At 43.4% G+C, this 13,778-nt stretch overlaps 1 protein-coding gene across 1 annotated transcript in view; it reads right to left on the bottom strand.

Moving 5' to 3' along the window:
- LOC141173161 (uncharacterized) overlaps positions 1-9,318 on the bottom strand; it is a 31,993-nt gene extending 22,675 nt beyond the window's left edge. The window contains exons 1-2 of the mRNA XM_073657796.1: positions 8,961-9,318; positions 1,186-1,661 (exon numbers count right to left, since the gene is read on the bottom strand). Coding sequence (XP_073513897.1) covers positions 1,186-1,657 — 472 coding nt within the window. The 5' untranslated portion in view covers positions 1,658-1,661; positions 8,961-9,318. The remainder of the gene's footprint in view (positions 1-1,185; positions 1,662-8,960) is intronic.
- Positions 9,319-13,778: the final 4,460 nt, after the last annotated feature.

Genomic DNA, 13,778 nt, shown 5'->3' on the forward strand with positions numbered 1-13,778 from the left:
AGAGGAAGGATAGAAAGGAGTCCTGTGCCATACTCCTGAATTGCCTGGGGGTTGACCGAGCCCCTCACCTGGTGGACACCGCACGGCTTGGGTAGTCACTACCTGTACAGAAGTGGCTTGGAGTATACGAACTGTGAGTAAAAGACCCTGGACTGCAACATGTTGTCTTTGTGCTTTTTACTTCGCCAGCACTAACGGTACTAGGACTCCCTGCACCATCACCCCCATCATCTACTACACCTCGCTGCCCTGAGGCTACACTCCTCCCGTGGGGAGCCGTACTATTCCCTGCTGCACCCACAACACCAGCCTCAGCGGTCTCCACTGCAACGGCGGTTAGCCCTGACCGCAATCCACGGGTGGCGTAGTCGGACATTGCAAAGCACATAGTAGACTACCACTGATCTGACCACCCTGAGCCACGGGACCGGGTCGCCACTACTACTCCCAGCATTGCCCTGAAATCCGGTCACGAGTGCCCCACGGCCCAGGGGGCGAGTCACAAACAAAGAGTCAAAAATTTAAAGGGTTCTGAATACTTTCCGTACCCAATGTACATTCTATGAGAGAGAGGACCCCGCCAACCATAAGAGCTTACACTCTATAGGAGAGAGAGACTTACTCAGTGATTCTGGAGATGGAAAATTACTCTGCTGTACAAACTGTGCTCCTCTGGGAACCGCTGATCTGTGATGGCTCCAGTGTTGACCACCACTGTACAAGGTGTGATCATCCTCTAGATGTCCTAGCTACAGGGCATCATCGGAAGCCTGAACTGCCATGTCAGGCAATGAATGTCAAATTTCCAATGTATATTCATGTTTCTTTGTGAGTACACATGCTGGTTTCTGCTGGTAATGGGCACACTAACCCATTCTCTGATGCTTCAGCAGTGTGGGAAACGGGGCAAATTGCACGTCAAATCTCAAGGTGTTTAAATTTTCATAAAAACGCAAATTTAAGGAAATTCAACTTGAATGCAATCCTCCATGGATCAATCCGCTCATCTCTATGCACAGTATATATTTTATTTTAATATTTTCTATAAATGAGGGTATGACGCTTCCAAGGTTATTAAAAAAAAGGAAAATTATGAAGAGGAAAAGAAAATATCTACAACACTTTTTACCCAACACAACCTGCGTATTACATTACAGTTATGAGTGGAAGATCATGGTTTCTTACCTTTTTTTATGTAGCCATCCCTTTGATAAAATTGACAGATTACATAGTTCGGGAAGTTTAAGAGATGTTGCCAAATTTTATAATGTGTTGAATTTCGTAGGTTTAATGTTGATAGGTTTGCAGCAGAGGTGAGATTGGTGAAGGTATAGACGTCTTCATCTTCATCCAGTAAATCTTTGCTGGGTTTACCATCGACTTTGGAATCTGGAGAGATGTTAGACTGATGGAGAAGGACACCTGCAGTGGTGGACTCATTGGCGATGAGGTGGCCAATTTTGGTTTCATCATTGTCAAGCTCAAGTGAAGAATTAGATCTATCAATAGTGATTGTGTCATTGGCAGTAGAAGCAATGGATAGTCCTGCAGGTGGTAGAATGCTAGCTGTGAAGCCCGACACTGTGTAGCAGGATAGGAAGTAGAAACACGAGATGGAATATGTCCATTTGGAGCCCATTGTGTTTTTGTTTTTCATTGTTCTGCAAAAATAAACAAATATATAGACTAAAGGAAATAATTTATGCAAAGCATATGGCAAGGCCAAAAAATATATCAAATATCAGAACTGTTGTGAACTTCTGTAACTGCAGTTAGATGGATATATATAAAGAGCTGCAGTTAGGAAGTGAGCAAGAGCGTGTAAGCCACATGTCACTTAAGGATCCTGTGTAATGAGCTGAGCACTAGGCTGGAGGCATGAAACAGCTCCCGAAGAAGGATCTGACACAGGAGGAGCTTCTGAGGAGGAATACGGCAGACAAACGGGTAGAAGGGAAGAGGCTCAACTTCTTTGCTAAGTAAGGTTTGGAAGGTTATTATGGGGAGTGAACAGTGAGCTACTACAAGTGACCCCTTAATGTTCTGGAGGCACAAAAATCTACCCATAAAATAAGATGGCTTAAGACATTCTGTATGGGTCATCGCACATCTGTTTGTCATGGTCTGAGCACGGACCAGCAGCAGATGCCGTGACTCGACTCAGCAGCCTCATCTACACCTATGACCTGCGAACGGTCTGTGCTCAGAATGTGAGCAATGGATGTGTGAATCTAGCCTAGCTCGGACCGGTCACGGGTCTTCTGATCCGGTCTTAGCAGCCTCATACAGTATATGTCTATGACCCACGACCGGTCCATGAGAAACGGATGTATGAATCTAGCCTAGGACGGACTGGTCATGAGTCTCCTGACGCTCACTTAGCAGCCTTATGAACCTCCACCCCCGGGCGCTGACCCAGAGGACCTTCTACTTGGCGCCCTCCCGGAACCTCCACTCCCAGGAGCTGAAGCCAGGAGCCTCCTGCTCGGTTCCCTCCCAGAGCCTCCACCTCCGGCACCCGAGTGGGTGTATGGCGCGCCGGTCTTCGATTGGTACGCCCGGTTCGAGGACCAGCAGCCGTGCCCGCTACTCCCGACACCAGCGCTCCCAGTTGCCTGCCCCAGCGGAGAAGAGTTTAGTTGGGACAACTGGGGGGGGGACCTGATGGGGTTCCCGCAGGAGACCCAAGCCGAAGTCCTGCAGAGGAAGGAGTTCTGCAGGCAGGAGCTCCAGCAGCTGGAGAAGGAGCAGCGCGCTCGGCGGTCACGTTGTGAGTGACTGGAGGCCCGGAACAAGGCCGCAAAGGCTCAAGCCCGTCAGGCGGAGTCTGCCCACCCCAGCCCCCGTGAAGAAGGACTCGTGGTGAAGTTTGACCTGAAGGCTGGGTGGGGCTTCATTCGAGATCCCGACTTCGCGAGGGACATTTTTGTGAACCGGCGGGATGTTGAGCCCGAGCTAGAACAGGGCCATCCCGACCGGAATCTCTACCCCGGTGACCGTGTCACTTACACTCGGCACCACGGGGAACGCGGGTGGTACCGTGTAATTGAGGACACACCCCCGCAGGACATAGCTGATGACCCGGCTGGGTCCAGCAAGAACCAGAAGTACCCCAGGCGAGGACCCCAGTACTAGTCTAGTAGGTGGGACTAAACGTATATAGACACCCGTAAGGGTATCACCAGTATTTTGTTTTAGTGTGTTGCATAATTACCCATCAGGGTATACAGACTCCAGGCTGGGGACTGTGAACAGCCAAAAACTGATTGTATACATAGTTCTGCACTTCTTAAAGTGCTCCCTATTGGTTTTATAAGTGTAACCAAATGACCTCAGAAGAAAAACCCGTTTGGCGTGGCGGAAGACGTGTCCCAGCACCAGGATCACTTATGCCCTGCAGCCACGCCCAGGGCCTACGTTGAGGGTTTGCGGACGGGTCCCTCATGCTGCTACCTTTGCACCAGTTTAATAAAGAAAAAAAAAAGAACACCCGGTTGCAGCTCGTGCTGTAACCTGCAGAAAAACGGTTTATGTGAAAAGGAATGTTATTAAAAGTGCTCTTATAATGTTATGATACCCTGTAACGTTAAAGTGAAGTGCCTCCCATAAAGGGAAGAAAGTTGTATTATCTTATTTGCGAATGCATGTCTAATTTGCCGTGTTTTGCTCAGTTCCAGCCCACGGACGTGCTGTGTTTTACCAGGGGGGAGTGTGGCACCCCTGAGGGTTCAGTCGTCACAGAGGTACTGCACCTCACCCAGAGGTGTGGTATCCCCTTCTCTCAGGTGAGGAGGGAGTGCTGCCCGGAACCCCAACACCCACATTCAACACTACACTACTCCCGGCCGGCTGGAGGGCAAGATGCATGTGCACAGTGCTGAGCCCTGTCCCTGGCTGGAGTGGGGGGAACCCAAAGATAGGGGGAACCGGTAGTGGGTGTGGGTGGAGGAAGCAGTTTAGGGGAGCTCCATAGAAGGAGGTATATAATGGGAAGCCATCTTAGGGTGACAGTTTAGTCAGAGAGTGAAGTCAGGGAGCAGAGTCTCTTTGGACCAGCCGTGTCACTTCAGGTCTCGGCTGGAAAAACCGGAGGCTTCTGGCTTATATAGTTCAGTTGCCAAAGCCTCATTCTAATCTCCGTGAGGGTCAAGCAGGACCGGGAACTCCAGTAAGACAGGAGGGACTTCAGAGCACCCAAGCGGGACTGAGAGTGGGGAAGCGCAGGGCAGGAGAGAGAAGACCCAGCGTGAAGACGGTCTAGAGAGGAACACAAGAAAGCGGGGTTCCGTCAGGTGCTCCTAAACTCCCTGAGGAAGAGTTGAACCCTCGTTCTGGTGAACGCAGCGCGACGTGGGAGGCTGTAAGCTGGACAGTGCAACCTGAGGTACTTAACAACTGTGAGTAAAGACTCGGATGACTGCACCGCACTGCCTCCGTCCATTATTTCACCTGCGCCATCTCCCCCCCCAGCACTACAACACCCAGTGCAACCAACAACACCTATACTGCCCTGGAGCTAGCTCTTCCTGTGGAGAGCCACACCATCCCTGCTGCAATAACATCAGCTTCAGAGGACTGCTCCGCAGCAGCGGCACCCTTTAGCTGCATTCCACAGGTGGCGTCACGAACACTTTACAAATCCTCTAGAAATAATTCCCCTTTTTGTTGACTGCCCTGGGCCACGGACCGGGCCAGCCACCGTGATATCCCCCACCAGCATCCACAGGCCCGGCTGCCGAGTTCCCCACGGCTCTGGGGGCGCGTCACATGTGCATGGAAAACCATTGTGACTTTGTTCTTGAGAGCTGTATGAAACTTAAAAGGAGTTGTCCACCTTAGGTGACTTTTTTTTTCACTTAATTGAATGTATTTGTGGCTAAGAATCATTTTTGGAAATTGGTTTTCATTGTAAATTTTGCACCATTTACCTTCTATAGCCTTTGTGTTGCATTGTCTATGGCTGGCTGCAGAATGAGTTAACTGAAAATTGGTCAGTGCGCTCATTCAGACTGAATAACTGGGGAGTTTCTAACTCTTATCTCCCTTTCTATGAGCTCCTCTCTGCTGATTTATGACCACAGACAACATCAAGGATGAATGTGCAGCGAAACAAAGAGCCTGTAAAAGCAAAACAGACCAACATTTTTAATGCAATTTTTTTCCCCAAATATATGCATATAAGTAAAAAAAACTCTTAACACTTTCCAGTGTAACCACTTCACTTTTCTCAGCCACTTCATCCAGGCCCCCTGAAATTCTGATAAGCTGCAACCAGAAATTCCGGAAAACTGCTTTTTAAAAAAGGTTTTGGTCGGCTTTAGAGGCACCATGGGAAATTGCCAAATCCATCAAAAGGTCTTCTCCTTTCTGGGAGTCTTCCAGACATTTTGGGTAAATAGACAAGTATTTAATTAAAACCGAACAATAAGGATATCTAGTAGGGGCTCTCTCAATAAAAAATGGCTGGTAAACTATAGATAGTATTAATTGCAAATGTGAAGAAAACAGAATCAAAGTTTAGCATCTCTTAAAGGGTTTGTCCACATTTGGAGGCAAATTTTTTTAAACAAATGTATTTTGGGATAGAAATTATTTTTACAATCGGTTCTTATTAAACATTGTGCACTGTTTGTCTTCTAAAGCCTATGTGTTACACTATCTAATGGTGGCTGCAGAGTGAGTTAACTGAAAATATGTCAGTGAGCTCGTTTTGAGTGTCATTTCTAACTTTTTTGTCTTTTTCTAAGCTTCTTTCATCATCATTTATGACATCCAAAAGTTAAATATGCAAGAGAACAGCCTCAAAAAGCCAATTTTTTAATGAAACCCAATTGCAAAACATTATTTTTAGCCCCAAACACATGCATTTAAGTAAAAATTAAAAAAAATTGTCCCCAAGGGTGTTCACGCACCCTTTTAAGAAATGTATCATCAAGCTCCATGTCTGAGAATTAATGAGTTAAGTAGCAATAACTGCAGGTTTAGTTTTTCCCAACAAATGAGAGTTAATAAATCTTAAAGCGGATTCAGTCTACCAGGAATTAAAGTGACAGCTGTTCCATTTCCCCTGACAGTTCCCTTGTTGTTCACGGCTTGTTTTCTCCTAGGCGTTCTCAATGACTTATAAAAGCTCTTGTTTTGTACCATTTGTGCAGCCAACAGATACATTCATACACAGCAATTACTGATAATGCTTCACTAATCAGATAGTTCTATGCTAACAATGCCTGTAAATAACTTTCAACACTCTTCATTGGTTATGCCCTGCAGATAACTAGGAGGATTGAGGCTATGTTCACACATCATGGTTTTTTTTGCTTAAATTTTCTTCAGCAAAACCTGATCTTCAAGGGCATTTTTGTTCAGGATTTTTCCTGCAACTTTGGTGCTTTTTTTGATGCGTTTTATTAATTGTCCTTCTGTCTCGTTTTATGCATGCACATGAAGTTCTGTGAAAAAAAAGAACCCCATTCTATTTTGGCATCAAAAACGCTGATACAAATTTTGATGCGTTTTTTTCACCACCCATTACTTCCTATGGGTGTAAAAACGAGGAACAGACGCTGAAAGAAGTGACATGCTTTATTTTTCAAAAAAACATGCAAGGCACAAAATCCTGAACAAAAAAAAAAAACATGATGTGTGAAAATAGCCTAACACTTAAAATACAACAACTTGATCATGAAGATAAAAATGTTTTCTAAAAAAAAAAAAAAAAAAAATCCAAAAATTAAAAAAAAAAAAAATCTCTTTACCCAGGAATCTTACTTCTAGGCAAGCAGTTATCTTCTCACTGTCCAATTTTTGCTGAGCTCCAGCAATAAAAAGTGTGATGTTTAGCCAAATTCAACCCAAAGAGGGTCCTCCTGGGTGGATCAGGGGCGTTTCCATATTTAGATTTTGCCCATCAAGATCTGAAAACGCAGGTCTGACTCTACCTGATGAACAAGTGACATTACACCAAGGAGATGTAGCATGGTCACACCAAGCCATAACGTGGCCTCCATTAATTCAGGGAAAAGGTTTAGTCCTCTGTATCTAAATACCCTGATCAAGGTATGAAAAAAACACTTCTTGCTCCCACCCCAGCACCCAGGACATATGCCTTTATTGCTTCCTCCCACTCCTGTCTGTATTTCTGCGGTTACTAAGCATCAGACTAAACAAATAAGGATTTACTAGATAGATGTTATGCAATAAAAATTGATCAAAATGGAAAAAATTGATCAACCTGGAGTCAGAAACATTACCTGAAGCCAGGTCAAAAGTAATCATGTTCTGCTCTTATTTTATTCCCGTTGCTCCGCTGAGTATTTGGGTTTTTTTTAAATCCGCCATACGGTTCCAGAAATATGGACTTTTTTATTTAGTGCTATTTTTTATGGGGCGTGTCTGTGTAATAATGCAGAGGAGCCTAAAACCCGCCCCTGAGGAGCCTATAAATGACTTATCTCTGGATTTAAAAAAAATTGAAGCCCCGAAAACTTAAAACAAAAGCTGGTACTTTTCACCTAATGACAGGTCCTCTTTAAATGAAAGTAAGCGTTGTTTTAATTATGGAGTTCCCCTTGAAGAATATATTGTCACCGTTATGTATAGTGGCAGCTCTGATACAGTAGACTTACTTGTCTACATTTATAATTCACATTTCGCCTTATATGACCCCACAGTAGTCCCTTGTCTGTACAGTAACATATCAATTACATGCAGAAGATGGTATTAAACCCACATACTAAAATCAATTAACACATTATTGGAATCCATTTGGTTTTCTTTACCAATTAGCAAAGGGTAGGGTCCCACGTAACCCCACGTAATGGTCATCGTGGCCTTTGCAAATTAATTATTTTGCATTAATGGCTTTGTGGTCATGCAAAAAGCTTTCAATTTATATTCATTCTCTTATCAATTTATTATCATGTACAATGACCATTACTAGGGACCTGCCTTTAATATGCTCTAAGTCATTCAATCAGAAATTAAATGGGTTGCCCATCTATGGGGACAGTTTTTTTTTTTTAATGCATGTATTTTGGGATTAAAATCATTTTTGCAATTGGGTGCCTTTAAAAATTTGCCACCGTTTGCCTTCCATCACCTCTGTGTTGTACTGTATTACTTGCTGCAGAATGAGTTAACTGAGAATCAGTCAGTGAGCTCATTCGTTCAGGAGAGTTTATAGATATTTTTGCTGCCTCTTCGCTGATCGATAAAAAAAAAAGACCACATTGGATGTGCTGTAAAAGCCTAAAAGTGCACAATTATTAACGCAACCCAATTGTAAAAATTATATCTGGTCCCAAAATGATAAAAATAGAATAAGACCGATAACACCTACATTTGTTAAAAAGAAAGCATCTGCAGGGAACTGTGATTCTCCTTTTCAAGGCCGAGCTCAGACGAGCGTATTTTATGGCAAGTACACAGTTTGCAACACCCGTACTGACCAAGGATCTCTCAACCTGAACATGCAGCCTCAGACACGTGAGGCCATGAGCTCAGATCTAGAGGCCTGTCGTTAGTTGGGTCATTGTGGTCTATGTTAGTGTTGTCTGAGCCCGGCGTTTCCAATCCATGGACCCTAACAGCGTACACAGACTCTGAAGGGCTCACTCTGCAACAAAAAAAAAAAAAATGGCCCATGGCAAGCAGGAACCCGGTTATAGATTTTTCATTTTGACCTACAAGCGGAATTGGACTGGCCCACCAGAAAACCGGAGAATTCTCCGGTGGGCCCTGGCTTCTCCTTCAAGAGAGTTCATAGCGCAAACTTCGCAGCAGCTATAGGGCTCTTGGGTGGGGGAGAAAGGTGGGCCCTCAGAATCAAATCCTCTGGTGGGCACAATGTTCTTCAATCTGACATTGCCTACAGGTTATAATAATGACTTTATGGTAGGTTCATCCTTGCCAACAGGTACAAACACCAGAGGTAAGCAAATTTAGGAGGCCATCATCCTTACCTAGTTTTCTCCACAGGTCTTATCCGTTCGCTGCCAATTATTCCGTCTAATGTAAGAGCTGAGCCGATGTGCAGGTGTTCTCACCTCTTACCCTCCCAAGGCTCCTTCTTCTGCAGAAAAGAACGTACATCTGACACTCCCAACCTACAGGAACCTGTTGTGGATACCAACATCCTGGATTCATTGTCCCATGAGCACGGAGCAAGGAGGCAGACAGTACCGGCTGTGCGGAGTATTACAGCTGCCGTCTGATCCTATTTCCTACCCGCTACCTCAAGGCTCCTTATTCATTCTAAAAGGGAGTCTGTCCACCCCGAAACCCGGTTCTATCTACTGACAAAATTGTACCGTGGACTTAGCCCCTATAAAACTCATACCTGCAGAATAGAATTTACTACTATACTTTGACAGTAAAAAAAGTTCACACGCAAGTAAAGACTTTTCAGTGCACCATTAATCAACATACCCTTCGTTTGATTGACAGCACTCGCTAAGCATTGCTGAAATTGATTCACTTGCACAAGCGTGAACACAGTGAGGGTACAGCCTTGTTCTCCTATCGGCAGCAAAAGGGCGCTGCAGACAGGAGAGCAGGAGCTGAGCGCACCCTTGTTATACGGATGTCAAAATTTAGCCTCATGGTGTGCTTTGACCAATTTCAGCCAGATTATCAGAGAAGAGCGAGAGTTGATCCTGTCTTGACCCGTTGACAGACCAATGAGAACATCTTTGGCATTCAGTAGGCGCTAGGAAAGGTGGACAATGCCCACATGGCCCCCTCATTACAGGAGAAATCTGCTTCTCTCTTCCTGGACTGATCTTCCATTTTCAAGATTCCCAATTCACTGATAAAAATCTGTTTTTAGTGACTACAGGTTCTCTCATTACTGAGATAGGAGATGACAGTTGGTGCTCATAAAGTTCTATGGAGAACTGTAACTGCCGTTTTAGGAGAACTTGCAGCAGAACTCTGGTTTTAAAGATTTTCAAATTAAAGGATTCTGCATTCTGTGTGGTCGTGCTGCACCACTTCCTCCTTTTCTACATGACTTTGCAGCAGAAAGTCTGTCTTCCTCCTCCCACTTTCCTCTCCATAGAATTTTAAAAGCACCAACAGTCATCCCAGCATTTAACTAAATATTGATCTTCATGAGTAAAATCTATTGAGAAAGAATCAGATGTCTGATGGATTACTACAAACTTACTGATTTTTATGTGTACTATTCATTTATGAAATAAAAGTTAAAAGTTCCTAGCATGCTTATAAGTTACTCTTAAAAGAGATGGGGCAATTTAATTATCCATGCTTCACAATCAGATTAGAATAGGGATCGTTGTAAACTTTAATAAAAACAGGTGGCTATGGGAAAATTGAAAACTCCTCTCCATTTGGGGGGGGAGTAAAATAAAGTCTTGAAGGAAAAATTACAAGAATTTCAAAACCCTTTATTCATCAGTAAAAACACTTTCTATATTGACAAGTGACATTAAATATCAGGAGGTGAACTACTTGTGTGTTGCGAAAGTCACGGCAAGGCCAACCATCAGCATGAACATGGAGATGCTGAGCAGCACAGTGATGACCACCATTCCTCCAGAGCGTCCCTCAAATATGAAGCGCATCTCTCTTGGGTTCGGAGGCAGATCTGTAATCCAAACAGAAACACATTAACATTTATAGTAATAAGAAATTCCTAGTCTAGTGGAACTAAACATCAAGTCCAAAAATATACAGTACAGACCAAAAGTTTGGACACACCTTCTCATTTAAAGAAATTTCTGTATTTTCATGACTATGAAAATTGTACATTCACACTGAAGGCATCAAAACTATGAATTAACACATGTGGAATTATATACTTAACAAAAAAGTGTGAAACAACTGAAAATATGTCTTTTATTCTAGGTTCTTCAAAGTAGCCACCTTTTGCTTTGATGACTGCTTTGCACACTCTTGGCATTCTCTTGATGAGCTTCAAGAGGTAGTCACCGGAAATGGTCTTCCAACAATCTTGAAGGAGTTCCCAGAGATGCTTAGCACTTGTTGGCCCTTTTGCCTTCACTCTGCGGTCCAGCTCACCCCAAACCATCTCGATTGGGTTCAGGTCTGGTGACTGTGAAGGCCAGGTCATCTGGCGTAGCATCCCATCACTCTCCTTCTTGGTCAAATAGCCCTTACACATCCTGGAGGTGTGTTCGGGGTCATTGTCCTGTTGAAAAATAAATGATGGTCCAACTAAACGCAAACCGGATGGAATAGCATGCCGCTGCAAGATGCTGTGGTAGCCATGCTGGTTCAGTATGCCTTCAATTTTGAATAAATCCCCAACAGTGTCACCAGCAAAGCAACCCCACACCATCACACCTCCTCCTCCATGCTTCACGGTGGGAACCAGGCATGTAGAGTCCATCTATTCACCTTTTCTGCGTCGCACAAAGACACGGTGGTTAGAACTAAAGATCTCAAATTTGGACTCATCAGACCAAAGCACAGATTTCCACTGGTCTAATGTCCATTCCTTGTGTTCTTTAGCCCAAACAAGTCTCTTCTGCTTGTTGCCTGTCCTTAGCAGTGGTTTCCTAGCAGCTATTTTACCATGAAGGCCTGCTGCACAAAGTCTCCTCTTAACAGTTGTTGTAGAGCTGTGTCTGCTGCTAGAGCTCTGTGTGGCATTGACCTGGTCTCTAATCTGAGCTGTTAACCTGCGATTTCTAAGGCTGGTGACTCGGATAAACTTATCCTCAGAAGCAGAGGTGACTCTTGGTCTTCCTTTCCTGGGGGCGGTCCTCATGTGAGTCAGTTTCTTTGTAGCGCTTGATGGTTTTTGCAACTGCACTTGGGGACACATTTAAAGTTTGCCCAATTTTTCGGACTGACTGACCTTCATTTCTTAAAGTAATGATGGCCACTCGTTTTTCTTTACTTAGAATTTGTATTATGGCAAGAAAAAAGCAGCTAACAGTCTATTCAGTTGGACTATCAGCTGTGTATCTACCTGACTTCTGCACAACACAACTGATGGTCCCAATCCCATTTATAAGGCAAGAAATCCCACTTACTAAACCTGACAGGGCACACCTGTGAAGTGAAAACCATTTCCGGTGACTACCTCTTGAAGCTCATCAAGAGAATGCCAAGAGTGTGTAAAGCAGTCATCAAAGCAAAAAGGAGGCTACTTTGAAGAACCTAGAATATAAGACATATTTTCTGTTTCACACTTTTTTTGTTAAGTATATAATTCCACATGTGTTAATTCATAGTTTTGATGCCTTCAGTGTGAATGTAGAAAAATCTATAAATGAGAAGGTGTGTCCAAACTTTTGGTCTGTACTGTAGTCAAGTCCAAAAATATACGGCTACTAGAAGGGTTCATGCAAGAAGGTTTAAATTGGCGTCAATGTCCCCAATTATCTGTGGGTCTCTAGCTGTTATACTAGAACTCCCACTAGACCCAGTGGATGACAGTACATTCTAGGAGCTGTATATTGTACTATGTATACACTTGAAACATTGTATAGTATTAAACACATTCACAATACTCTCAGTCTCAGCTCATTTACCCTATGGCTTAATTCAGATGTACTTTTTTGTATATTAGATAAGTGAAAAAAAAAAAATGTGTAGGATCCATTTTCTTTTGGTCTGCGCTCAGTGTGGCATCTTACTCCTATGCACAAAAAAAAAAAAACCCACACATCTGAATGAGGTCTTACCCAAACTTTAGTCCCATTTCCAGCTCTAACCGGAGAAATAGAAGGCAGTAGTTTCACTCACCTCGTGTCATGAAGGGCTGGGACCAGTTTGTGTAGGCGATCTGTTTGTCAGCATTATACAACATAAAACGTACCCTGCAACAAAAACAGCATCAGTCGCTTTAAATCCAGAAAGAACTGACAGAAAATGGCTGCAGAAGAAAAGTTTTATCGGTCACAAGCACAATGCATGCTAATTAGAAGGGTGATCTATAATATGCGGGGAGTAGAGTTTAAAGTATCAGGATGAGAAAAATCCATGTGCGCGCATCAAACTCCAAATTAGAACTAGGAAAATCAATTCTGTAGGTTTAATTTAAGATGTTTTAGTTAAGAAACGAATCAAAAAGGTTAAGAAACCAAGTCCGGTCATCAGACGCGAAGGAACTTAATGAACGGATGGCACAAATTGGTCTCACAAACTTTTAATGGTGTTGTAATGTTACAGAAGATATTTGTTTGCATGGGAGGAGGGGGAAAAATCACCCTGCTGACGTCAATTCACACACGTGGGAAGATCGTAAAATTATGTTCACTGGTTGCGAAAGTTTTTAGCTCCTCTGACATCTTAAGAGGAATCCACTTGGTTGAACAACCAGAGACAATGCAAGAGGTTAACTGTTCAGTTTGCACCCATAAGGAGGATTCTGCCTGAAAAAGCACTCAGAAGAATGAACATATGCACAGCAAGTTTATTTTTGCATTAAAAAAAGAATATATTAGGGAGTCTTAACAGCTTCAGGTGTCCAGAGACACCAAGAGGTAGGTAGAAGTATGTATATATATATTACAGCTCACTTACAAATACGTCGTCCCTGGTAGAATTCGAATAACTTGGTCGGCATTCAAATTACTAATGTCCGGTCCTACTTGAAACACATAGAGATCCAATGGTGAAGGTTCTCCAAACATAGATTTGCACTGCGGTAAGTTAAATCTGTCTGGTACAGCATATGTTTCATTGTTTCCTAGGTACAAAAAAAAAAGAAATGTAATATTTTCACATGACACATCTAAAAGCAGAAACCTTTTAGCATAGCTGGAAAAAAAATAAAGTGTGCCGTA

The sequence above is a fragment of the Phyllobates terribilis genome, unplaced genomic scaffold (assembly GCF_046119375.1).
Source record: "Phyllobates terribilis strain yellow unplaced genomic scaffold, ASM4611937v1 Scaffold_12__6_contigs__length_324123572, whole genome shotgun sequence".
In the NCBI taxonomy this organism is placed as follows: domain Eukaryota; kingdom Metazoa; phylum Chordata; class Amphibia; order Anura; family Dendrobatidae; genus Phyllobates; species Phyllobates terribilis.